At 41.3% G+C, this 24,759-nt stretch overlaps 1 protein-coding gene across 2 annotated transcripts; it reads left to right on the top strand.

The window, feature by feature from the left end:
* Positions 1-6,195: 6,195 nt before the first annotated feature.
* LOC129816888 (M-phase phosphoprotein 8-like) lies at positions 6,196-24,494 on the top strand. 2 transcript variants are annotated; one of them, XM_055871854.1, is made up of 5 exons: positions 6,196-6,284; positions 15,643-15,843; positions 23,096-23,236; positions 23,446-23,532; positions 24,309-24,494. In XM_055871854.1, exons 2-5 carry the CDS (start codon positions 15,658-15,660, stop codon positions 24,330-24,332), a joined length of 438 nt encoding a protein of 145 aa, XP_055727829.1. In that variant the 5' UTR covers positions 6,196-6,284; positions 15,643-15,657; the 3' UTR covers positions 24,333-24,494. The 2 variants fall into 2 exon arrangements, with proteins under 2 accessions (XP_055727829.1, XP_055727828.1); XM_055871853.1 differs by lacking the exons at positions 23,096-23,236; positions 23,446-23,532; positions 24,309-24,494 and adding an exon at positions 17,964-22,703 and having other exon boundaries at positions 15,643-17,728.
* The last annotated feature ends 265 nt before the right edge of the window (positions 24,495-24,759 follow it).

Raw genomic sequence — 24,759 nt, 5'->3', positions numbered from 1 at the left:
GTGTACACATGTTTTCATATTCATAAATGACTGTAAACAGAATGGGAATATAAGGTATTTTGTTGAAGATGTTGCGAAGTCAGCTAACTACCAACTACCAGCTGTCAGACAAACGGAACAAGAATGTTCTTTATTTCCTGAATGTCAAGTCACCAATGGAAAGTCCCTAACATGAGAACAATAGTTTCTGTTTACCCCACACACGGGAAAGCTCATACCATTACAAGTACACAGTTTGTATATCTGGTTATCTCAGACCTATGAAATCTCTTCAAGGACATAATGTATGGTACTGTAGGCATGGAAACAGAAAAGAGTAGTGCCTTAGTAGGGGACATGCTTTTTAAGCACTTTGCTTTTACCAGTATTTCTAGCATTATCCACTAGTGTTGCTGCAGGTAGACAATCCTATGTTCTTTAATTGACACAAGCTGTCTTCAATAAATGAATTGTGTGTTTGGTGGGGGGGTGGCTAAGATGGTAAGTGCTATAGGGAATAGTTGGGACGTCCCTAACCTTTACCCCCCTACCCATTTTACATTTAAACTTCAATGGGGTGGGGATGTCCAAAAGATCCCGGATAGCAAGGTTCATGGCCTGAGGCAGTGGAGTCATAGCTCTGCGAATCTTAAAGAGCAACTTACCATAAAAACGACTTTTCATTTAGAAAACCACCTATGTGGCATCGATATGAGTCCTAAACATTTATTCTACTGTCAAAATTGACTACAAAGTGTAAATAAGATAGTTTTGGTCTTAGTTAGTCTCGTTCAAAATGGCAGCACAACATAAATTAAGGTTTGGTTTGTTTCAATCCTCCCAGCACACAATTAATCATCCATTCGGAGTGCAGCTGCACCCGACCCAGTTGTAATGCCATGGTAAATTTGGGTTGACTTTGAATATCCCTTTGGGGCTAGTTAGGGATTGTCTGTATATTACATAATGTACATGAGACAATATGTTAAAATTCCAATAGCTCCAAATTTCAATCACTTAACTTCAAACCAACTATAAATTGTACATGTACAAATATTGAAAGCATTTAATGAGACTAAAAGGTGTGGCACATGCAAATATTGTTTAATTAACCAGGTTTCCATCCAACCTTTTTAAACTTTACAAATGTTAACAAAACTAAATATGTTAGACAATATGTGATCTTTTTGTGTCTGTAAAATTAATTATGCGAGAAATGTAGGTGGAAATGCTTTTATGCGCAATTATTTCAAAATGTGTTTTTATGTGCACTGGGCCATCATGTACAGCCTTTTATCTGCAACAAGTCAATTTGATGGAAACATCTCTGGTGGGGAAATGTGCATATGTTTTCATGGGGATTTTAGATTTTCATACAAATATTCTGTCCCAGTTGGATGCAAACCGAGCTATTTACACTAACTAGGTTTTCATCCAACATTTTTATGTGAGTAAAGTACATGTCGAATAATAAATGTCAGGACAGGCCTGATGGAAACAGCAATTTTGTCAGTAACCTTCCCAAATGTGAGGAAACAAAATACGCTCGATGAGGTGGGATATTTTTGTGTCAGTAAAATTAATTATGTGAGAAAATTCAGTGGTAATGCTTTTAATGTGCAAATATTGATATAATAACCATCATATTGAAGTAAACTTGGGGTCACGTGATGATGTGTGGTCTTCCCCCTACGACATGTTTACATTTACGTCATTTAGCAGACGCTCTTATCCAGGAGAAATAAGGGTTAAGTGTCTTGCTCAAGGGCACAGCCAAATTGTTCACCTAGTCGGCTCGGGGTTCAAACCAGCACCCTTTCAGTTATTCTTAACCACTTGGCTACAAAGCTCCCCTGACGGCTCAGGAAAGCATGCAGTTTATGATGTTACAGATGAAATAAGTTATGATGAACTTTACAGGGTGGTTAAAGTGCAAGGTGATGAGCTTGATGCTCCTTTCCAATAAATATCGAGAGTCTTATTCTGGTGACATAATGATCGATGCTTGGCTGATGTTTGACAAATAAAAATAATCTTGATCTTTGTCAATAATAGTCTCCTTATGTAGGCAATACCTGCACGGTAGGAGCTACCACTCGAATTCGCTACGTTGGTGTCAGAAGTGGGATGGCACCCGTGAGAGCATCAGAGAGGCTGGTACACATGAGGGACTTGATATAGAGAAGTGTGGGGACACGCTCTCCCAAAAGGTGACACTGGCACAGTTTCAGAAACGTTTGTACCTAGCCTAGTACATCAAGAGGGTCAAACCACTTGGCGTAACGGTTAAGGTGTTGGCTTGACAGTCGCTGGACCCGGGTTTGAGTCCCGGTTGGGGGAAAGGTGGGGCCTATTCAGTAAGATGACATGTAGAAATGTAATGTATAGAGTTGACACAGTATTCTAATGCAATGTATAGACTTGACAGGATTCAAGGACAGAAAATAGTATGTTCTACACCAGGTATTTCCCAGGGGAACGTGCAATGCCGTCGGGGGTACACCAAATATAAATGTGATTCACATTTTTATTTTTTGTTATTTGTTTTATTTGTTTGTTAAAAAAAAAATGTATTCACATTTTCAAACAGTCCATTTATATTTTCCAAAGGGGCTATACATTTGGGTGAGGTTTTTTTCTTGCCTGAGTAGCCTCGTTTCACTGCCAAAAATACAATTAAACAATCTAGTGTTCAGAGAAATAATAACACAATGTCAAATATAGGTTGCCTAGTAAAACAATTGACATCTAATCACATTAACCGTTAACGGTCCGTATGTAGCCAAATGTAGCTGCTGCTCATTCCGTTTGCTTGAAATGGATAAATGGTTAAAAAAATAAAAGTATAAAAACAACAGATACCATTAATAGGAAGGGGCTAGAAGCGTCTTATATGGTGAGCTACCGAGTGGCTAGGACAGGCAAGCCCCATACTATTGTGGAGGATTTAATTATTCCTGCTGCCGCGGATATGGCTGGTACAATGCTGGGCGAAAGGCCAAAAAAACTATACATTTGCGTTACAGCTGGATGAGTCAACAGACATGGTGGGCCTAGCACAGGTCATGGTATATGTCCGTTACGTTTATGGGGGGTCAATTAAGGAAGACATCCTCTTCTGCAACCCACTGGAAACCAGGAGAACAAGAGAGGATATTTTTAAAGTACTGGACAGCTTTGTGACATCAAATGGACTTTGGTGGTCAAGATGTGTTGGTATTTGTATTGATGGCACAAAAGCCATGACAGGGAGACATAGTGGGGTGGTAACGTGCGTGCAAACAGTTGCTCCCGACGCCACTTGGGTACACTGCAGCATCCACCAAGAGGCTCTTGCTGCCAAGGGAATGCCTGACAGCTTGAAAGATGTTTTGGAAAAATGGTTAACTTTGTTAAAGCAAGGCCCCTGAACTCTCGTGTATTTTCTGCACTATGTAATGATATGGGCAGCGACCATGTAACGCTTTTACAACGTACAGAAGTGCGCTTGTTATCAAGGGGCAAAGTATTTACACTTTTTTTTTACATTGAGAGACAAGCTTAAAGTTTTCTTTACTGACCATAATTTTCACTTGTCTGACCGATTGCATGATGATGATTTTCTCACACGACTGGCCTATCTGGGTGATGTTTTTTCTCACTTGAATGATCTGAATCTAGGATTACAGGGACTCTCCTCAACTATATTCAATGTGCAGGACAAAATTGAGGCTATGATTAAGAAGTTGGAGCTCTTCTCTATCTGCATTAACAAGGACAACACACAGGTCTTTCCATCATTGCATGATTTTTTTGTGTGCAAATGAACTCAAGCTTACGGACAATGAATGTCAAATGTGATATAGCGAAGCACCTGAGTGAGTTGGCTGCGCAATTACGCAGGTACTTTCCCTAAACAGATGACACAAACAACTGGATTCCTTATCCCTTTCATGCCCTACCTCCAGTCCACTTACCGATATCTGAACAAGAGATCCTCATCGAAATTGCAACAAGCGGTTCTGTAAAATTTTTATTTAATCAGAAGCCACTGACAGATTTCTGGATTTGGCTGCGCTCAGAGTATCCTGCCTTGGCAAATCACGCTGTTAAGACACTGATGCCCTTTGCAACCACGTACCTGTGTGAGAGTGGATTCTCGGCCCTCGCTAGCATGAAAACTAAATACAGGCACAGACTGTGTGTTGAAAATGATCTAAGACTGAGACTCTCTCCAATACAACCCAACATTGCAGAGTTATGTGCATCCTTTCAAGCACACCCTTCTCATTAACCTGTGGTGAGTTATTCACAATTTTCAACGAACAAATAAGCTTTTATATGTAAGATGGTTAAATAAAGAGCAACATTATTGTTTATTATTACATTATTATTTGTGCCCTGGTCCTATAAGAGCTCTTTGTCACTTCGGGTTGTGACAAAAACTCACACTCATTCTTATGTTTAATAAATGTATCGTATAGTGTGTGTGTAGCAGGCTTACAATGATGGCAAAAAAACAACATTTGAGAGTGCGCTGACCCTGGTGCTAGAGGGGGTACGCAGCTGGAGGTTGAATGTTTCTGGACTATAAAAAGTTTGGGAACCACTGTTCTACACAATATATTTATATCTGAATGTCTTGTACCATTTCAATGTCCTGAACAGGCCTCTGGAGGGTCCTTTATCTCCACTTAATCAGTGGAGAGTCCTTTGAGGAAGAACAAAGAGGGTGCGTTCCTCTGTACAGGCGTTGCTGACGAATGAAAGAACTTACAACGCCTGGATAGGTATTTTATGATGAGCTAACCACATATGTTATAGAAATCTGATGCACGACGACACAGTCGATGACGTAGCACATTGGTTGATGGTTGATGCACATTGGCACATTGGTTGATGCAAGCAACGTCTGAGCAGGGGAACGCGACATGAGGATGGAGTGGATTGAGTGACAATTGCCAAACTCAGAGGGCTGTGGTCCAATTCTCTCCTCTTCTTGTAAGCTCAGTTTTCCACCACAAACACCAGAACATAGCAAAAAGGAGTATAAATGAGTTCACCTGCTTTTACACTATGATTTGACTGTTATATGTGTAATGTTTCTATTGAAAATATATTTAGAAAGGAATAGTTTCACCATATTAAAAAGAGAGTTCAGTTCACTTCACAGGGTTTACCTTAAAATTAGGGACATATGTAAATTAATCACTAATCACATTAAATAAATAATAGTCTTCAGGGCATAGTTTTTCCTCATTTTTGCAATACAGAATCAGATCAATGTGGCTGTTTTTGAGCAAGTTTTTAAAATATTTTTTAAATTGCATAGGATCATTCTGATCCAGATACCACAAAATCAAGTTCACAGAATCCAGATTTTCAGTTCTTTGAATAGGTCTATACCATTCGATCTACTGGACAGGTTATGGTACTACTTCTACACTGTCATAGGGAAACAGAGATGGGTACATAAATACATAAACTACATTAATAAGGGTACCTATGTTAAAAATAATAAAGCCTGAAGATCACTTATGTTATAAGTAAGTACACACATTTATTTGACACATCTAAATATGACAACTGACCACATACCTATACTGCAGTCAATTTAACATATGAACCTTTGGTTTTCAGATGTAAGAACTTTTTTAACCTGTTCACCTTAATTACATTACATTGCTTTCTTGCATGCCTTTCACGTTTCTAAGTCCACCCTGAATCCACGCTTCCAGTGGGATCAAGATAATCCTGATTTTAGGCATCAAAACTATACTAATCCTCTTTGAAAAACGCAAAAACTACATTTAATCCTGACTAAATGTCAGATTAGATGACCAAATCTGAACCCTGCCAGGGTTTTTTAGTTTTGAAAAACCCAATTCTAACATTTAATCCTATCTGATTGTTGAAATCCGATCAGATAACTTTTGAAAAACTGGGCCCAGAAATAACTTTGTCAAAGCAACTAAATAACTTTACAATGATGGTGAAAATGTGGGGAGATTTGGGTTCAAATCTTCCTAGAAGTCAGAAAAACATGCCATGTGAAAATTAAACTTTTGGGCACTTTAGGAAGTTTTAGTTATATTTCAAATCTGATTTATGAAATGTTCCATGTGGTTTATATTAAAATTGGGCTGGTAGTTCCTCCCTGTCGCTAATCCATCCTCCAGCACAGTAGGTGGCGGTAATGCACCGTTAACGCTGGAGGCCAAACGTCGATTAATCCCACCGAAGAAGAACGGCTCATTGGCGCGCATGCGTTCCTCGATGTATGTCAAGGCACAAAGTGGCGCTATATCGTTTCAACCTCTACTCAGGTAAGAATTTCCAAGACCTTTTATACAATTTTACGGTTAATTAGTCAAAGTTTCAACAACTAGCTATGGTGTAAGACAGATATCCACGGGCTTCCCGTGTCTCCTGATATGTTTTAAAGTAAAAAGGCGACCACGAGTAAATGTTTAACCCGCCTGAGATTGTATTTATTTGTCATCCTCTTGCCTCTGCCCTCTCTTATTGTTTCGCGCTGTCTCTAATGGCGGACGTGAGGCGGTCCTGCTTGCTGACGGAAGAGGGCACATTTTAGCCGTTGTTGAACATGTTATATTATCCTCTGATATTTGGAATAGTGTTGTAAAAACGACATACTGAGAATGATTGTTTTTAGGTCTGTCAAGTATTTTGACACAAACAGGGCAGTTAGACATGTAACAGTATAGCGCCTCCCTTCGGCGAGTTGACTACGTCACGTGTATTTTCTTTGGTTGCACGGAGTAGTTTCTGGGGTAACTTTCCAATTAAACGTTGACGTTACACAGGTATCTCAAATACAAGACATTTGTTTTGACTGTTGTGAAAACAATGTCCACTGTATTGTTTTCGGAGCACTGAAGTGTTTTTCCTTCTATGTAGTGTTCTTGGTTTTGTGTCAGTTACATGACTCACCATCACATGTGTTACTAATAGTCGGAATAATTTATAATTTTTTTGTAATAACAATGGCACATCTGGTTGTCTCTCCTCCCTCCAGTTCGCCTCTAATCCATTCCTGCCAGCAGGGGTGGGTATAGCTACAGTTTGTAAGGAGGTAGGCTGTCATTGGGACAGCCGTGATTAGGCGCACAATTGTCCCAGCGTCGTCTGGGTTTGGCCAGGGTAGGCGGTCATTGTAAATAAGAATTAGTTCTTAACTGTCTTGCCTACTTAAATGAAATAATGTATTCTATACGTAAATCTGAGATACTCCATTTAGTATGATATGTTATGTATGGTATTAATTTGTGTTAACATTTCGTATGATGCACTACATGACCAAAACTATGTGGGCAACTGCTTGTCAAATTTCTCATTCCAAAATCATGGGCATTAATATGTAGTTGGTCTCTCCCCCTGCTGCTATGATAGCCTCCACTCTTCTGGGAAGGCTTTATAGATGTTGGAACATTGCTGCAGGGGCTTTCTTCCATTTAGCCACGAGCATTGGTGAGGTTGGACGACTAAGCCTGGCTCGCAGTCGCCGTTCCAATTAATTCCAAAGGTATACGATGGGGTTGAGGTCAGGGCTATGTCCAGGCCAGTCACATTCTTCTACACCGATCTCAACAACCATTTCTGTATGGACCTCCCTTTGTGTGTGGGGTCATTGTAATGGTGAAACAGGAAAGGACCTTCCCCAAACTGTTTCCACAAAGTTGGAAGCACAGAATGGTCTCGAATGTCATTGTATGCTGTGGCGTTAAGATTTCCCTTCACTGGAACTAAGGGTCCTAGCCCGAACCAGGAAAAACAGCCACGGGCCATTATTCCTCCTCCACCAAACTTGACAGTTGGCACTATGCATTCAGGCTGTTAACTTTCTCCTGGCATCCGCCAAACCCAGATTCGTCCGTAGGACTGCCAGATGGTGAAGCGTGCGTCATCACTCCATAGAACGCTTTTCCTCTGCCCCAGAGTCCAATGGTGGTGAGCTTTATGACTCCAGCCGACGCTTGGCATTGCACATGGTGATCTTAAGCTTGTGTGCGACTGCTCGGCCATGGAAACCCATTTCATGAAGCTCCCGACCAACAGTTCTTGTGCTGACGTTGCTTCCAGAGGCCGTTTGGAACTCTGTAATGAGTGTTGCAACTGAGGACAGACAATTTTTACGCGCTTCAGCACTCGCCGGCCCCGTTCTCAGCTTGTGTGGCCTACCACTTCAACAGCTAAGCTGTTGTTGCTCCTAGCTTTTTCCACTTCACAAAAACAGCACTTACAGTTGATCGGGGCAGCTTTAGCAGGGCAGAAATTTGACCAATTGACTTGTTGGAAAGGTGGCGTCCTATGACGGAGTTTGCATGGTTGTGTGCTCGATTTTATATACCTGTCAGCAATGGGTGTGGCTGAAATGGCCAAATCCACTCATTTTGAAGGGGTGTCCACATACTTGTGTGCAGTGTCTGAAATTTCCTTTTTGGCTCACCTGCCAAGGGGACTGGTAGATGAAAAAATCCACCAGCCAGGCATTTTTTACCAGCCAAAATAATAAATTGCCTTTTTGTGTCACACATACATTCATTTCAGACAATAAGGTATTATGTTGAATACAAACTTAAAGAGGCTAGAGCAAAATTTGAAATCAAATAATTGTAATACAGTGTATATTGAGCAACGATTAATCAAATCAAGTTTATTTGTCGAGCACATTTTAAAAACAACTGTAGTTTACCAAAGTGCTGTACAGCTTGCAAAAATGCCAAACAGTGGGCACACAATGAATTAAACAAAACATATCAGATATAATGAATAAGAGTACATAGAAGTCAAAACGGAAACAATGGTAAGATACAATTGAGAAGTGCAGTGGACATAGAACTGGTGCTCTCCTGACACACAGGGGAAGCAGATCTACAAATCCTTTACTTTGAGTAGAAATACCCTGATAAAATAAATGTAAAATAGAGATTCATCAGATGCCGATTAATTATGGCTGGGGCTAGATTTCATTTCCCATCCTGAATACAACTGAAGAAGTCTTGAACTCAAAATTCTACTGAAGTATTTGTTATTAAATGTATTTAAGGATCAAACAAAAGTAAATTTGAGGGTTTTGTAAACCTATCAGATTCTTAATCATTTTAATCAACTTAAACCTCATCAGACTCCTCACTCTCTACTGCAATCACCCTCTTTGCAAGATCCATGAAGTTTGGCCTCCTGCTCCTGACAGAGTCCTGGTACCACAGCATCACAGCTTTTATTGGCTCATACTCCCTGATCTCTGGAGAGGACAGCTGGACCATAAGGAGATCAGACAGTGTATCAGATTTTAGATTGGACCGCCAATTGGTTTTCATCTGTTTCATGGTATTAAAACCTCTTTCACATTCAGCTGTGGAGGCAGGAAAAGACAGGAGTAGGTCAACTAATGCCAGCAAGTCAGGGCAGGAATGCTGATGGCTCCTGTTGACATGGAACCATGTCTCCTGTTGACATGGAACCAGGACATCTTCTGCAGGGACTGGGGCTCTTGGTACATCAGCACCTTCAGGACAGTCCACTGGTCAGGGATCCTTTCAACATGGATGCCAGAGGTCTCCAGGACAGGCTTGAAGTGGTCCACCAGGGTTTCCAGTTCAGTGTTTCCAAAATCTGGAATAATTGTATACAATACAATACAACAAGCATCATGCCGTTTTAATTCTCCAACTATAAAAATATGATAATGAACCTAAACTGACTGCCCTGTAATACAAAACATAAAGTAACCTGCTGCTGCGTCTCCTGACTCTGGCCAATTGGTGAAGCTGACCAGCTTGGTGGCACACAGGACCCCTACACTGGCGTCCCCGAACCTGTCAGTCATACTCTCGACTAGCCTATCAAGCATTTTGTCCTGTGAGGTGACGAGGGTCTTGGTGTCACCTCTGGTCAGCAAAATTCCCTCATCTGTTGGCCATCTGATGACAAAAAGGCTCATTTTAACATCCTTTCATATTTTTCCTTTACAACACACTCTCCCTCTCTTATTGACGTAATCTTTTCTCTTAATTCTCTTAAACTTCTTATGGCTGCAATCCCGTCACTGGGATGATATGACAACAGCCAGTGACAGTGCAGGGCGCCAAATAAAAAAAACTGAACGCTCATAATTAAAATTCCTCAGACATTCATGTGTCTTGTATCATTTTAAAGGTAATCTTGTTGTTAATCCCACCAAAGTGTCCGATTTCAAATAGGCTTGTCAGTGAAAGCACTACAAACGATTGTTAGGTCACCACAAAACCACAATAAGCACAGCCATTTTTCCAGCGAAAGATGGCTTTCACAAAAAGCAGAAATAGAGATAAAATGTATCACTAACCTTTTATCTTCATCAGACACTCATAGGACTTCATGTTACACAATACATGCATGTTTTGTTTGATAAAGTTCATATTTATATCAAAAATCTGAGTTTACATTGGCGCGTTAGATTCACTAGTTGCAAAAACATCAAGTGATTTTGCATAGCCACATTGTTTCAACAGAAATACTCATCATAAATGTAGATGATAAACAAGTTATACACATGGAATTATAGATATACCTCTCCTTAAAACCTTTGTGCTACCCATCCCGGATCCGGGAGCATCCTCATCAAAAAAGCTGACTAGCATAGCCTAGCCTAACGGGACAGGGATATCATATAATTTCATGAAATCACAAGTCCAATACAGCAAATGAAAGATAAACATCTTGTGAATCCAGCCATCATTTCTGATTTTTTTAAAGTGTTTTACAGCGAAAACACAATATAGAATTATATTAGCTTACCACAATAGCCAAACACACAAAGCCATTTATTCACCGCCAACATAGCTTTCGCAAAAACCAGCAATAGAGATCTAAATACTAGTCTTATAACATCATGTTATACAATACATTTATGTTTTGTTCGAAAATGTGCATATTTAGAGCTGCAAATCATGGTTATACATTGTGAATACGTAGCAACAATTCACCAAAATGTCCGGAGATATTTTGGACAGTCACCTAATCTAACCAAAGAACTCATCATAAACTTTACATAAAAATACTTGTATGGCAAATGAAAGATACACTGGTTCTTAATGCAACCGCTGTGTTAGATTTTTAAAAATAACTTTACTACAACATACAGCATGCATTATTGTGAGACAGCGCTCACCTATTCTCCGCCGTGTTGGAGCCAACATATTACACAAAAATACGAAATAACATCATAAATATTCTCTTACTTTTGCTGATCTTCCATCAGAATGTTGTGCAAAGGAGTCCTATTTCCAAAATAAATCGTTGTTTGGTTTTAGAATGTCCATTTCTTCTGTCGAATTAGCAACTTTGGCTAGCATTGTGGCGCGAACATGCCCATCAACTCTTGGCGCCTGGAACGAAAAATTCCCAATAAACGTCGAATAAACCGGTCAAACTCGGTTGAAAATCCTACTTTATGATGTTCTTCTCATATGAATCCAATAAAATCAGAGCCGGAGCAATTCGTAGTGTATACCGAACGCTTTTCAGAAGACAATATGAGGTTCCCCGGCGCGCAGCTGAATACTGACGATAGGGCGGACCTGTCACTCCAAAAGCTCTTATTCGGCCTCACAGCAAGCTAACACCCCATTCAACCTTCTACTGCCTGTTGACATTTAGTGGAAGGCGTATGAAGTGCATACAGATCCATAAATAAAAGCCAGTTGAATAGGCAGGCCCTGACAGAGCCTCATTTTCAGAATTTTCACTTCCTATATTGAAGTTTGCTGCCAAATGAGTTCTGTTTTACTCACAGATATAATTCAAACAGTTTTAGAAACTTCAGAGTGCTTTCTATCCAATAGTAATAATAATATGCATATTGTATGATCTAGAACAGAGTATGAGGCTGTTTAATTTGGGCAATATTTTTTCCAAAGTGAAAACAGCGCCCCCCGATTCACAAGAAGTTAATGCAACCGCTGTGTCAGATTTCAAAAAAACTTTACGGAAAAATAAACCATGCAATAATCTGAGACAGAGCTCAGAACAATAGCCAAATTAGCCGCCATGTTGGACTCAACAGAAACCAGAAAATACATGATAAATGTTTCCTTACCTTTGATGAACTTCATCAGAATGCAGTTCTAGGAATCCCAGGTCCACAACAAATGCTTAATTTGTTCGATAATGTCCGTTATTTATGTCCAATTAGCTACTTTGGTTAGCGCGTTTGGTAAACAATTCCAAAGTCACAAAGCGCGTCCACTATAACGTGACGAAATATCAAAAAGTTCCGTAACAGTCAGTAGAAACATGTCAAACAATGTACTGAATCAATCTTTAGAATGTTATTAACATACATCTTGAATAACGTTCCAACCGGAGAATTAGATTGACTTCAATTGACCGATGGAACGGAGCTCACTCCTGTGAATGCACATTTGTGGCCCGCTGGAGGTCATTTTGCAGGGCGCTGGCAGTGCACCTCCTTGCACAAAGGCGGAGGTAGCGGTCCTGCTGCTGGGTTGTTGCCCTCCTAAGGCCTCCTCCACATCTCCTGATGTACTGGCCTGTCTCCTGGTAGCGCCTCCATGCTCTGGACACTACGCTGACAGACACAGCAAACCTTTTTGCCACAGCTCGCATTGATGTGCCATTCTGGATGAACTGCACTACCTGAGCCACTTGTGTGGGTTGTAGACTCCTTCTCATGCTACCACTAGAGTGAGAGCACCGCCAGCATTCAAAAGTGACCAAAACATCAGCCAGGAAGCATAGGAACTGAGAAGTGGTCTGTGGTCACCACCTGCAGAATCACTCCTTTATAGGCTAATTGCCTATAATTTCCACCTTTTGTCTATTCCATTTGCACAACAGCATGTGAAATTTATTGTCAATCAGTGTTGCTTCCTAAGTGGACAGTTTGATTTCACAGAAGTGTGATTGACTTGGAGTTACAATGTGTTGTTTAAGTGTTCCCTTTATTTATTTTTGAGCATTGTATATCAACCGGGACAGTTGGCTTTTCACTAGGACCGAGAGAAACAATGGCTGACTTTTCACTTTTGCGCAAAAATCGCTCAGAGCCCCCACCTATCCACTTACGCAATGTGGTCGTTCACGCTCATCCTTCAAAATAAAAGCCTGAAACTATGTCTAAAGGCTGTTGACACCTTAGGGAAGACATAGAAAAAGAAGTCTGGTTGATATCCCTTTCAATGGGCAATAGGTATGCATGGGAACAGAGAGGTCTCAAACACAGGGCCACTTCCTGGTTGGATTTTCCTCAGGTTTTAGCCTGCAATAGCAGTTCTGTTAACTCACAGACAAAAATTTTACAGTTTTGGAAACTTCAGAGTGTTTTCTATCCTAATCTAACACTTATATGCATATTCTAGTTTCGGGGGCTGAGAAATAGGCAGTTTCAAATGGGTACGTTTTTTAGCCAAAAATGAAAATGTCGCCCCCTATACTCATTAACATACATCTTGAATTACGTTCCAACCGGAGAATTAGATTGACTCCAGAAGAGCAGTGGAACGGAGGTCCTCCTCATGTGAACTCGCATGTGAAAGCATGGTCCGCTCGTGGCAGACCTGACTAATGACCTGACTCCTGTCTCCTTCGGCCCCCCTTCACATTAGAGTCATCAGACAAAGTTCTATTGACTGTTGACATCTAGTGAAAACTCATCAATATCTCGCTGTAATTTCAATGAGAGCTTGGTTGAAAATCTGCCACCTCAGAAACAATTCAAACAGGAAGTAGAACTTCTCAGGTTTTTGCCTGCCATATGAGTTCTGTTATACTCACAGACATAATTCAAACAGTTTTAGAAACTTCAGAGTGTTTTCTATCCAATACGAATAATAAGCTGTGGAATTGTGGAATGGAAGTTATGCCCAGTTTGTGTAGTCAAGGGCACGGCCTCATAGGGGAAAAAGAGCGCTTTGGGAAAAATGTGGTAGGCTTCTTTTTTTTCTTTTGTGTTTTGAGCCACATCATTAGGATCATCAGCTGTTAGTATCCCTGAACATGGGGCTTGATGGCAAGAAATTATGAGTTGCATTTGCAGGCTAGCAACAGAAACGTGCAATAACATCTGCTAAACATGTGTATGTGACAAATAGCATTTTATTTGAATAGAATATTCTGTAATTTAGCATATTCCGGTGTTTCAAAACCGTAAGAAACTGATTAGTGAACTTGACCACCACCCATTTTTTTTCTCATGTCATCAAGCAAGCAAAGAAACAAACAAACCTTGGAATGGAAACAAATGTATTACAGCTCTTTTTTTTTATTGCTGTGAGTCGCATTACATGGGTTTTTGTAAGCATGACACATTAATTAAACTACTTGATTTTTGCCTAGGCTTCAGAATTGTATGATATTTCACGTTGCACTTGGAGAATATTAACCCTTTATTGTCCATGGTTTGAGACAAAATGGATCCCATGATGCTGAGACAGTTGCCGTGTTTACTATGTTGTCATAACAAAATGACCATTCAGTTGTGTTCAGCTTTGGTCTTTGGGGGTGTCCATCACACTCCCAAACTGGAGAATGAGCATGGCCAGGTAGTGCTGCATCTCGGCTCCCATTTGGTGCCTACTGCCTAGTACTGAATGTTAACCTGATGTCTACCTTCAGATAACAACCAACCCCCATGGTAGTCTCCTGATCACTATGGCAACCAAGGTGTTGGATCACTTGGCAACAGAGATGGTAGAAGTGGACAAAGGGGGAGGAGAGAGACAGAGGATAGGTTTGTGACAGTGTTTGTATGGGCGAGGTAGAGGTTTGAATGAGAGGAGAACCTGGACAGAAGGTGTAGAGGGAGACCAAAAGGGGTAGGTGGGACTAGAAAGAGGGACAGGATGAGAGAGAAAATATGCAGAGATTATTATTCTTGCAAGACAGTGGCTGCCCTGGACAGTCTGGTATTGCAGGGCTTTTTATGCTCCACATACAACCCTGTCATTGTCCCCTGACCACAGTCATGTTCAATAATGTTCCAACCGGAGAATTCCTTTGTCTTTAGAATTGCAATGGAACGCAAGCTACCTCTCACATGAACGCGTGTGGTCAGCTCATGGCATTCTGGGAGAGACCTTACTCAATCCCCTCTCATTCACACCCACTTCACAGTAGAAGCCTCAAACAAGGTTCTAAAGACTCTTGACATCTAGTGGAAGATATGACCCCATAGACACTGTATATTCGATAGGCAATGAGTTGAAAAACTACAAACTTCAGATTTCCCACTTCCTGGTTGGATTTTTTTCACTGGTTTTTGCCTGCCATATGAGTTCTGTTATACTCACAGACATCATTCAAACAGTTTTAGAAACGTCAGAGTGTTTTCTATCAAAATATACGAATTATATGCATATTCTAGCTTTTATGGCTGAGTAGCAGGCAGGATAATTTGGGCACGCTTTTCATCCAAAATTCCGAATGCTGCCCCCTACCCTAGTGAAGTTAACTGGACTTTACCTGAGCAGAGCTCATTAATGATTCTTAAGAAATCCACCTGCGAGCCTAAAAAGTGGTTGGCTATATTCTTATTTTTTCACATATACACAGCTTGTACCTGGAATACTTGCACTCAACATGTTTACCATGGACTATGCTTACCCATAGGCTTATGGTAGGTTTATCCTAATAACCTGTGCTGTGTTTGTGTGGGTGCAGGTGGTAGCAGCCTAAATGATGGACGGGGAACACCAGGAAGAGAATCCTTCACATGAGAAAGAAAATGCTCTACACAATGAAGAGAAGACTTCATGTGATGTGGTGAAGACTTTATGTGACATGGAGAGAGCTTTATGTGACATAAAGAAGAGTGCTGAAGAGAGCAGTTCAAGTAATGACGAGAACAGTTCAGATGATGAGGTAGGACAAAAACTGGATTCAAAAGTCCCAAGTGGCTCAGAGCCTCTTCTATCTAATGCAGAACACCCCTGCGATAATAATGAATCTGAGCTGTTGCCCCAAAAAATCTCCCGAGTTAAAAAACCTCAACGCAAGAAATTCGCACCACGGAAAGGTACAAGGTCAAGCTTACGTTCTAGCACAAAAATGACAGTCAGCACATGTAGTATGACAGATGATGGTAAAAGAAAATGGAACAAAAAGCACTTCTGCCTGTATTGCAATGAACCACACCACAAAATTTCAAGACATTTAGAAAGGATGCACGCAGAAGAAGCAGCTGTCGCTCATGCTATGAGCTTCCCCAAACTCTCCAAAATCAGGTCTCTTTTGCTTGATCAAATCCGTAACAAAGGCAACTATCAAGTTCTTCAAAGTGGAGATGGTGAAATTGTGACTAAGGATAGACCCTCTTACGATGGTGTTTCTGTGCGTGACTGCCTGCCCTGCCAACACTGCTTAGCTTTTTTCAACAAAATAGATTTATGGAAGCATGAGGTCTCATGTAAAGCCAGAAAAGGACAAGAGGAAAAGAGGGGAGGAAAAAGAGTGCGGGTCCAGGCTGCGTCCTCTCGACTTCTTCCATTGCCTGTCTATTCTACTGGAGGATGTGAAGAAATAATACACAATATGAATCAAGATGACATCTTATGCCACATCAAAAATGATCCCCTGATATGTAAATATGGCAATGCACTATCTGCAAAGCATGGCCATGCCAAGTCACAGTTTACATACATTGGATCAAAAATGAGGGAATTGGCTAGATTTGTACTTACTGTAAATGAGATGGATTGTGGTGTTCAATATCTGCATGAAGTATGTGTACCATCCAAATTCAAATTGGCTGTTCATGCTGCCAGGAAAATGAGTGGTTTTGATCCTGCCTCCGACAGGTACAAGACCCAATCTCTTCCTTTAAAGATTGGCTATTCCTTGAAAAGAGCTACTGAAATAGCTTTTGGAGAGAGTCGTATGACAGAGGACCGTGAGGCAGAGGAACAAGCCAGAAGGTTCATTGAGCTTCTTGAAAACGATTGGAATAACTGTTTTTCCGGTCTGTCCCTCAGCGCTGTCCCTCAGTGTGATGAAGTTGATGTGACTTCACTAACTGAGGATTTGATTAAACTTCAGAAGTTTCTCAAGGTTGCAGAGGACACAGCAAAGAGAGAATTGCTCGAGAGCCCCACCAACGCTGTCTGGAAAAAGCTCAATGAAACTCTTCTTGCCGAAATAGCTCTCTTCAACAGAAAAAGGACAGGAGAGGTTGCGAAAATGCTGTTGGAAACATACACAAACAGAAAGAAATCTCCAGCCAGTGCAGACATTTTCAATAGCCTCTCAAGGCTGGAGCAGGAGCTTGGTGACGACAAACTAACCAGGGTGGAAATTGAAGGCAAAAATGGTAGAACAATGCCGGTCCTACTAACGGCGAGGATGATCTCATCTCTTGAGATCCTAATTGCAAACAGAGACAAAGTTGGTGTGTCAAAGGACAACCCTTATGTCTTCGCACGGAGCCCAGATGCAGCAAGCTACGTCAGAGGGTCTGACTGTCTGAGGAAATTTGCTCATGAGTGTGATGCCATGAATCCTGAAAGTCTGATCCATGCGACAGTGAGGAAAGAGGTTGCTATCCATTGCCAAATACTAAACTTGAATGAAAGTGAATTGGATCAGGTGGCAAAGTTATTGGGACATGACACCCAGGTCCACAAAGAGTACTACAGGCTCTCTGAAAACGCAGGACATCTAGCAGAAATCAGCAAATTGCTGCTTGCAATGGATCAGGTTCCAGTGGTAATTCCAGGGCCATCTGAGGAAAGGATTGTTTCACCTACATATGGTGAGTATCAGTTGCTTTGGAGAGTATTTGGACAACATGTTCATTTTGTTTCAAGGGTTAAATGTTCAGTCGAAAAATCCCAATTAAAATGTTGTGCCATTTACATGTTAACTCAAGCTACATTTTTGAGAAGCTTGCAACTCATTACCCTAAAGTATTTTCTCTGTTCCTCTTTACAATATATGATAATGACACATTCATGAATCCTTTTCTTCTGTATGTATTCATTTCATAGGGGCATATTCTGAAGGGACATATTCAGCGGGAAACGATTCTGCGAGGGCGTATCCTACTGGCACATATACCACTGGGTCATCTTATCCTACAGCGACATATTCAGCGAAGTCATATACATTGGGGGCACAGCCTTCAAGGTCATATCATGCTGGGACATATCCTGAGAAGTCATATCCTTCAGGATCACATTCTGCAAGGTCATATCATGCTGTGACAGATTCTGCAAGGGTTTATCCTACTGGGATAAATCCTGCTAGATCATATTCTACTGTGACACATCCTGCAGAGACCTATCCAGCAGCTTCGTATGCTGCAGGGACACATCTTGCAAGTTCATATCCTGCAAGTCCTTATGACCTATCATCTCCTGCAAGATCATATGCTTCGGGGACAAATCCTGCAAAATCATATCCTGAAGAGACATATCCTATGGGGACATATCGTGCAGGGACACATCTTGCGGGGTCACAACTTGCAAGGTCATATTCTGCCGGAACATATCCTGCACAGACACTTCCAGCGCGTACAGTTATTACCCCAACACTTAATGCACAGACACTTCCTGTTGGGGCAGTGCCTGCGGTTGCAGTTCCTTTGGGTGCAGTTCCTGTGGGGACAGGTTCTGTGGGGACAGATAAGGTGGCCACAGTGTGGAAACAGAGGATGTGGAGTGATGCAGCTAAGGCTGCGGTGAACCGTCAGATGGGACACTTTATCTCAATGATGGAGGTTCCAGGTAAACGGGACTGTGAAGTTTGCCTGCACAATGAACCAGCTCTAAGAGACAGGACATGGAGGGACATCAAAAACTATGTGCACAACACAGTAAAATCTATAAAACGGAAGAATGGCCTTACAAGATTGGACCCCACAAAACAGACAAAGAAAGGAGCAGCAAGGAAACAAAAAGAGGCAAAGCGTGCTAAAGAATGGGTTGGTGGAACAATGACAGTACCTGCACAGGGTCAAGAGGACAGACTTGAGGCAGGTCCTGTGGCAACACCAAGGAAACAGAAGATATGGAGTAATGAGGCTCAGGCTGCGGTCAGGCGGCAGCTAGGAGACTTCACTAAACTGATGAAGATTCCAGGTAAAAAGGAATGTGATGCATGTCTTGCAGCTGAACCAGCTCTACAAGGCAGGACATGGAAAGATGTAAAAAACTATGTGCGTAATACATTAATGACAATGTGCCGGAGGCATATTTCAGGCAAACAAAACATGGACCATGAAAAACCAAGTCCAAGGACACCGAAACCAGGGGTCCAACAAAATTCAGGGGTGCATCAGAAACCAGGGACGCTGTTGGGACTTCCAGAAGATCCTCCTGTTTATCTGTATTTATGATTACCTGTTTATCTGTATTTATGATTACCTTGAACTAGTTTTAAAAGCTTTTGATTTAATCTGACATCCTTGCTCATTCTTATCTCACTTTGTAACATAAAGCAAGAATGTAGAATCATTTTAAGGATATAATATCACTATGTACTTTATTCTACAAATGTATCCATAGCAACTAGACTACATAGTGACGTAGTATGCATATACACTTGTTTAGCTGACTTTTACGTACATTTTCTCAGCTTCTTTTTAACTGCAAAATTTATTTTGGCATGATATGTTCTGACGCCCAAATTCAAAATCCTTTGGCATGAGCTACACCAACGATGTATGTAAACCCTGGATTGCTGATGCTATGTATTGTCCTTTAAGAGGCTTTGAAGACACTGGTTGGCCTTGTTGGCACTCCCCACTAGGAGTAGTCCTCCATAGGAATGACTGGAATTCTACCGTATTTTAAATAAATGTTTCAAGGATTTTGTTGTTGTAGTGAGGACAGTAACATTAGTACTCTAAAATACTTTAAGGAACTTTTGTGTATTTTTGCCTGTACCATTGTATGTGTAGCTAATGTATATGTGTAGGTTAGGTTTTGAGTGAAAACAACTGTTCAGCAAACTGAGGATTTAGTGGGTTAGGCTATTCCTGGTAGAAGTGCGGTGTGAATGGGTTAAAGTACTACATTTGCGCCCAGGTTAGAGAGTATAGTTTGATGGTTGAGCCGCTTGAAATCCACCAATCACGTAAAGAAAAATGTTTCTGTTCTAGAATTATACTGAACGAAAATTATAGGGCGCAAATAGAAGATGCCAGGAATTTTCCATAAGCACAAAAACCTTATTTCTCTCATGTTGGGCACAAATTACTTCACAGCCCTGTTAGTAAGCATTTCTCCTTTACATTACAACTTACAGTAAGGAGTGTATACATTTTAATATTTGTTCGTACTGGTCCCAAGTGGGAATCGAACCCACAACCCTGGCATTGCAAGTGCCATGCTCTACCAACTGAGCCACACAGGACCTCCTTTACCAAGATAACCCATCCACCTGACAGGTGTGCCTCTCCCAGACTCCAAAGTACTTTGGCGTGACCCTGGACAACAAACACCCTGCCGTTGTCTGCAAATATCAAAGCAGTGACCCGCTCCTGCAGGTTCATGCTCTACAACATTGTACATTACGACCCTATCTAACACAGGAAGTGGCGCAGGTCCTAACCCAGGCACTTGTACTCTCCCGTCTGGACAACTGTAACTCGCTGTTGGCTGGGCTCCCCACTTAACCCATCAAGCCCCTGCAACTTATCCAGAACGCTGCAGCCCGTCTGGTTTTCAACCTTCCCAAGTTTTCTCATGTCACCCCACTCCTCCACACATTCCGCTGGCTTCCAGTCAAAGCTCTCATCCACTACAAGACCATGGTGCTTACCTACGGAACAGCAAGAAAAACTGCCCCTCTCTACCGTCAGGCTATGCTCAAACCCTACACCCCAAGCCGAGCACTGCATTCTGTCACCTTAGGTGCCACCCCAGTTTACAATTGGCTCGTTCATCCCCCTCCTCTCCCCTGTAACTATTCCCCAGGTCGTTGCTGTAAATGAGAACGTGTTCTCAGTCAACTTACCTGGTAAAATAACGGAAAAAGAAAAGGTCTCTTGGGGCTCCCAGCTCTGCCCAATCCAAATTCTTCTCTGTCCTGGCACCCCAAGCTAGGACAGCAGGGTCGTCCCCTCCCCACTTTCTATGCCTGTGATGTGGTTGTCCCACCTCGTGCATTCATCTTATGATGGCTAACTATGTCATTCTGGATAAGAGTGTCTGCTAAATTACTAAGATGTAAACAGCATGATCATTACTCAGGTGCACCTTGTACTGGGAAAATTAAAAGGCCACTCAATAATGTGCAGTTTTGTCACAACACGATGCTACAGATGTCTCATGTTTTGAGGGAGTGTGGAATTGGCATGCTGACTGCAGGAATGTCCACCAGAGCATTTAATGTTAATTTCTCTACCATAAGCCACCTCCAACGTTGTTTTAGAGAATTTGGCAGTACATCCAACTGGCCTCAGAACCGCAGACCACGTGTAACCACGCCAGCCCAGGACCTCCGCATCCAGCTTCTTCACCTGCGGAATTGTCTGAGACATGAAACTGAGGAGTATTTCTCTCTGTAATAAAGCCCTTTTGTGGGGAAAAACTAATTCTGAGAAAGAAAAAAATGATTCCCTCCCATGCCCACCCATGGCTGTGCCCCTGCCCAGTCATGTGATATCCATAGATTTATTTGCTTATGAATTGTAACTGAGTAAAATTATTCACATTTTTGCATGTTGCATTTATATTTTTGTTCGATATAGAATCTTCACATGACTACACAAAGATCAGCTCCATTAAATGTTTTATTTTAATGGATTATAAATACATACATACATGCAAGTAACTGAAATGTGTTTGGAAACAGTTCCTTCGTGATGTTGTGGCCTGCTGGAGGTCATTTTGCAGGGCTCTGGCAGTGTACCTCCTGGCACAAAGGCGGAGGTAGCGGTCCTGCTGCTGGGTTGTTGCCCTCTTACGGCCTCCTCCACGTCTCCTGATGTACTGGCCTGTCTCCTGGTAGCGCCTCCATGCTCTGGACACTACGCTGACAGACACAGCAAACCTTTTTGCCACAGCTCGCATTGATGTGCCATCCTGGATGAGCTGCACTACCTGAGCCACTTGTGTGGGTTGTAGACTCCGTCTCATGCTACCACTAGAGTGAGAGCACCGCCAGCATTCAAAAGTGACCAAAACATCAGCCAGGAAGCATAGGAACTGAGAAGTGGTCTGTGGTCACCACCTGCAGAATCACTCCTTTTTTGGGGGTGTCTTGCTAATTGCCTATAATTTCCACCTTTTGTCTATTCCATTTGCACAACAGCATGTGAAATTTATTGTCAATCAGTGTTGCTTCCTAATTGGACAGTTTGATTTCACAGAAGTGTGATTGACTTGGAGTTACATTGTGTTGTTTAAGTGTTCCCTTTATTTTTTTGAGCAGTGTATATTTAATCCACTTGCCTCCTAGATAATGTTATTATTGCAAGTCAATCTTTGTTGATTCTAATTGCTATAAGGTTCAAGGAGGAATTATGTAAAAACATTTGTTTGTTTATATTTATCAGTTTGTGTTATAACTGCAACAGATCTGCTACGGTGTTAGGTGTTAACTGAGAAAAATTATCAGGGGTTTCAACCACACCCCACTATTTACTGTCTAAAGATGTTTAAGTAGTTTTTTTTCACCAACATGTATTTGTAATCAAGCTGCCTTTCGTTACCCCCTGGTGCTCATTGTGTGTACTCTAGATACTATATTTGCTTCGTTAATAAATTGTTACTTGATGTAAATGTTCAAATGTTATTCCAGTTCTCAGAATATTCATATAGCCTTCTTGAGGTCCACTATTAGTGTTCCAACAGGGATTTAGAATTGTACCAATAACAGTTCAAGGAAACAGCTTTGAGATTTCATGACGTAATGCTAGGAATCTATCATCACCATTGCTTTATGCTTTTATGAACTTAACCATTTTGGATGAAAAGACAACACCCTAGGTAAGTATAAAATCAGCTAAACCTTCAAATAAGTGAACTGCCCCTCTAATTCTTTAAGCAATTAGCCCCTCCCCATTTAATATCATATGTAACTTGTTTGCTACAAGTGGCTTTGGAAAGCTGTGGTCCTTAGTAATGAAGGAGTCTGTCTGTGTGTATGTGTGTGTGTCTGTTGCCTTCCACAGGACACCAGTGGTATGTCCATGAGTATGTTGGCAGCAGCAGGGGGACAGGATGACATCCTGAGGCTGCTGATAAAGAAGGGAGTGAAGGAGAACGGACGGCAGAAGAACGGCACCACTGCCCTAATGCACGCTGCAGAGAAGGTAACACAGGACAGAATGGTTTAAACCACCTTATTACAAGTACACACGTATACATTCCCCTTGTTTGTATGTTAAATGTCTGTTCTGCTATGTTTACTTACTATAAACAAGGGGGCATGTAGACAGGACCCCGACACCTAATAATGGTGATGAGTACATATAAGTTAAGGCCAAAGCTTAACCCTCTATCCTTTCATTTATCATTTCAGAACTTCCTGACCACAGTTGCTATCCTCCTGGAGGCAGGGTCCTACGTTAACGCTCAGACACTGGGAGGAGAGACGGCCCTGATGAAGGTACGGGGGAGGAGAAAAAATAAGGGGAAAATGGGGGAGGTGAAGATAAATGCTGTGTTTAATTAGAACACAAACATTTCTATCATTATTATATATTTTTTAACGTTTTTGCTTTGTCATTATGGGGTATTCTGTGTAGATTGAGGGGGGAATAACTATTTAATCCATTTTAGAATAAGGCTGTAACGTAACAAAATGCAAAATGTGGATAAAGTCCAGGGCTCTTAATACCTTCCCGAATGCACTGTACATGTGTGCGTGCGGTGGCCATAAGTATGAAGGATGGTTGTTGTTTTAGGCACTTTTGCAACACATGATTCTATATCCTAAACTACTTTAACTACATAAGAGCTTTCAAGAATGCATGATTATAACTACCTGGTTAAAATAGTCATCCAAATCACTTGTAGTTAAAGTAGTAGTTGTGATGATGATAATGCAGAGCACATCCTGGCAACAACATGCCATTGTAGACGTACGATAGTTGGATAAGCAGTTATCAATGATCTACTGTAATCCTTGTTTTATAAGAGGTGGGAATTCATTTGATGTGAGCATTACATATGTCTTAACAGCCATATCATTGAGATAATTTCCCCTTTTTTGTCAACTGCTGTACAAACGGGTATTGAAGTAAAACAGGGTGATATATTTGCCTAGTTCAATAAAACAGTGAGGTTTTATTTATGTCTTGTGTCAGCCGGTACTTTGATCATGTTTTTTTCTCTGTGTGTGTATGTATTGAACGTATTGTACCGTTTCAATGTCCTGAACAGGCTCCTGGGCGGTCCTTTATCTGAACGTCATCAGTAGAGAGTCCTTTTGAGGACGAACAAAATGGCCGGAGTGGATTGAGTGACGGTTGCAAGACTCATAGGGCTGTGGTCCAATTTCTCCCCCTTTTGCACTTTTGTTTTAACTCCCCCCCCCATCGATTGAAAATAAATGGACTTGTCTATGAATTATGGTGGAAAATCTCTGGTTTATTCTTACACCAATCCAATTATTTTAAATCCATGAGGAGGAGTGGTCAAATGCACACTTTGTGGAGTAAATAATTGTAATGCAGTATTTTGAAACAGGGCATTTGTTCCTGCTTGTGTGAGAGAGTAATAGCCATGGTAGCTTAGAATGCAAATCCTGCTGATGAACGACACAAGACAGATGACATCACAACTTTGACCAGCAATTCAAGTCTGTCACCCATTTGTTGCAATAGAATGGGAC

Source organism: Salvelinus fontinalis, chromosome 19 (assembly GCF_029448725.1).
Source record: "Salvelinus fontinalis isolate EN_2023a chromosome 19, ASM2944872v1, whole genome shotgun sequence".
NCBI classification, from domain to species: Eukaryota; Metazoa; Chordata; class Actinopteri; order Salmoniformes; family Salmonidae; genus Salvelinus; species Salvelinus fontinalis.
Note: the sequence above shows the minus strand (reverse complement) of the source record. Positions and strands in the feature narration are given on the sequence as shown.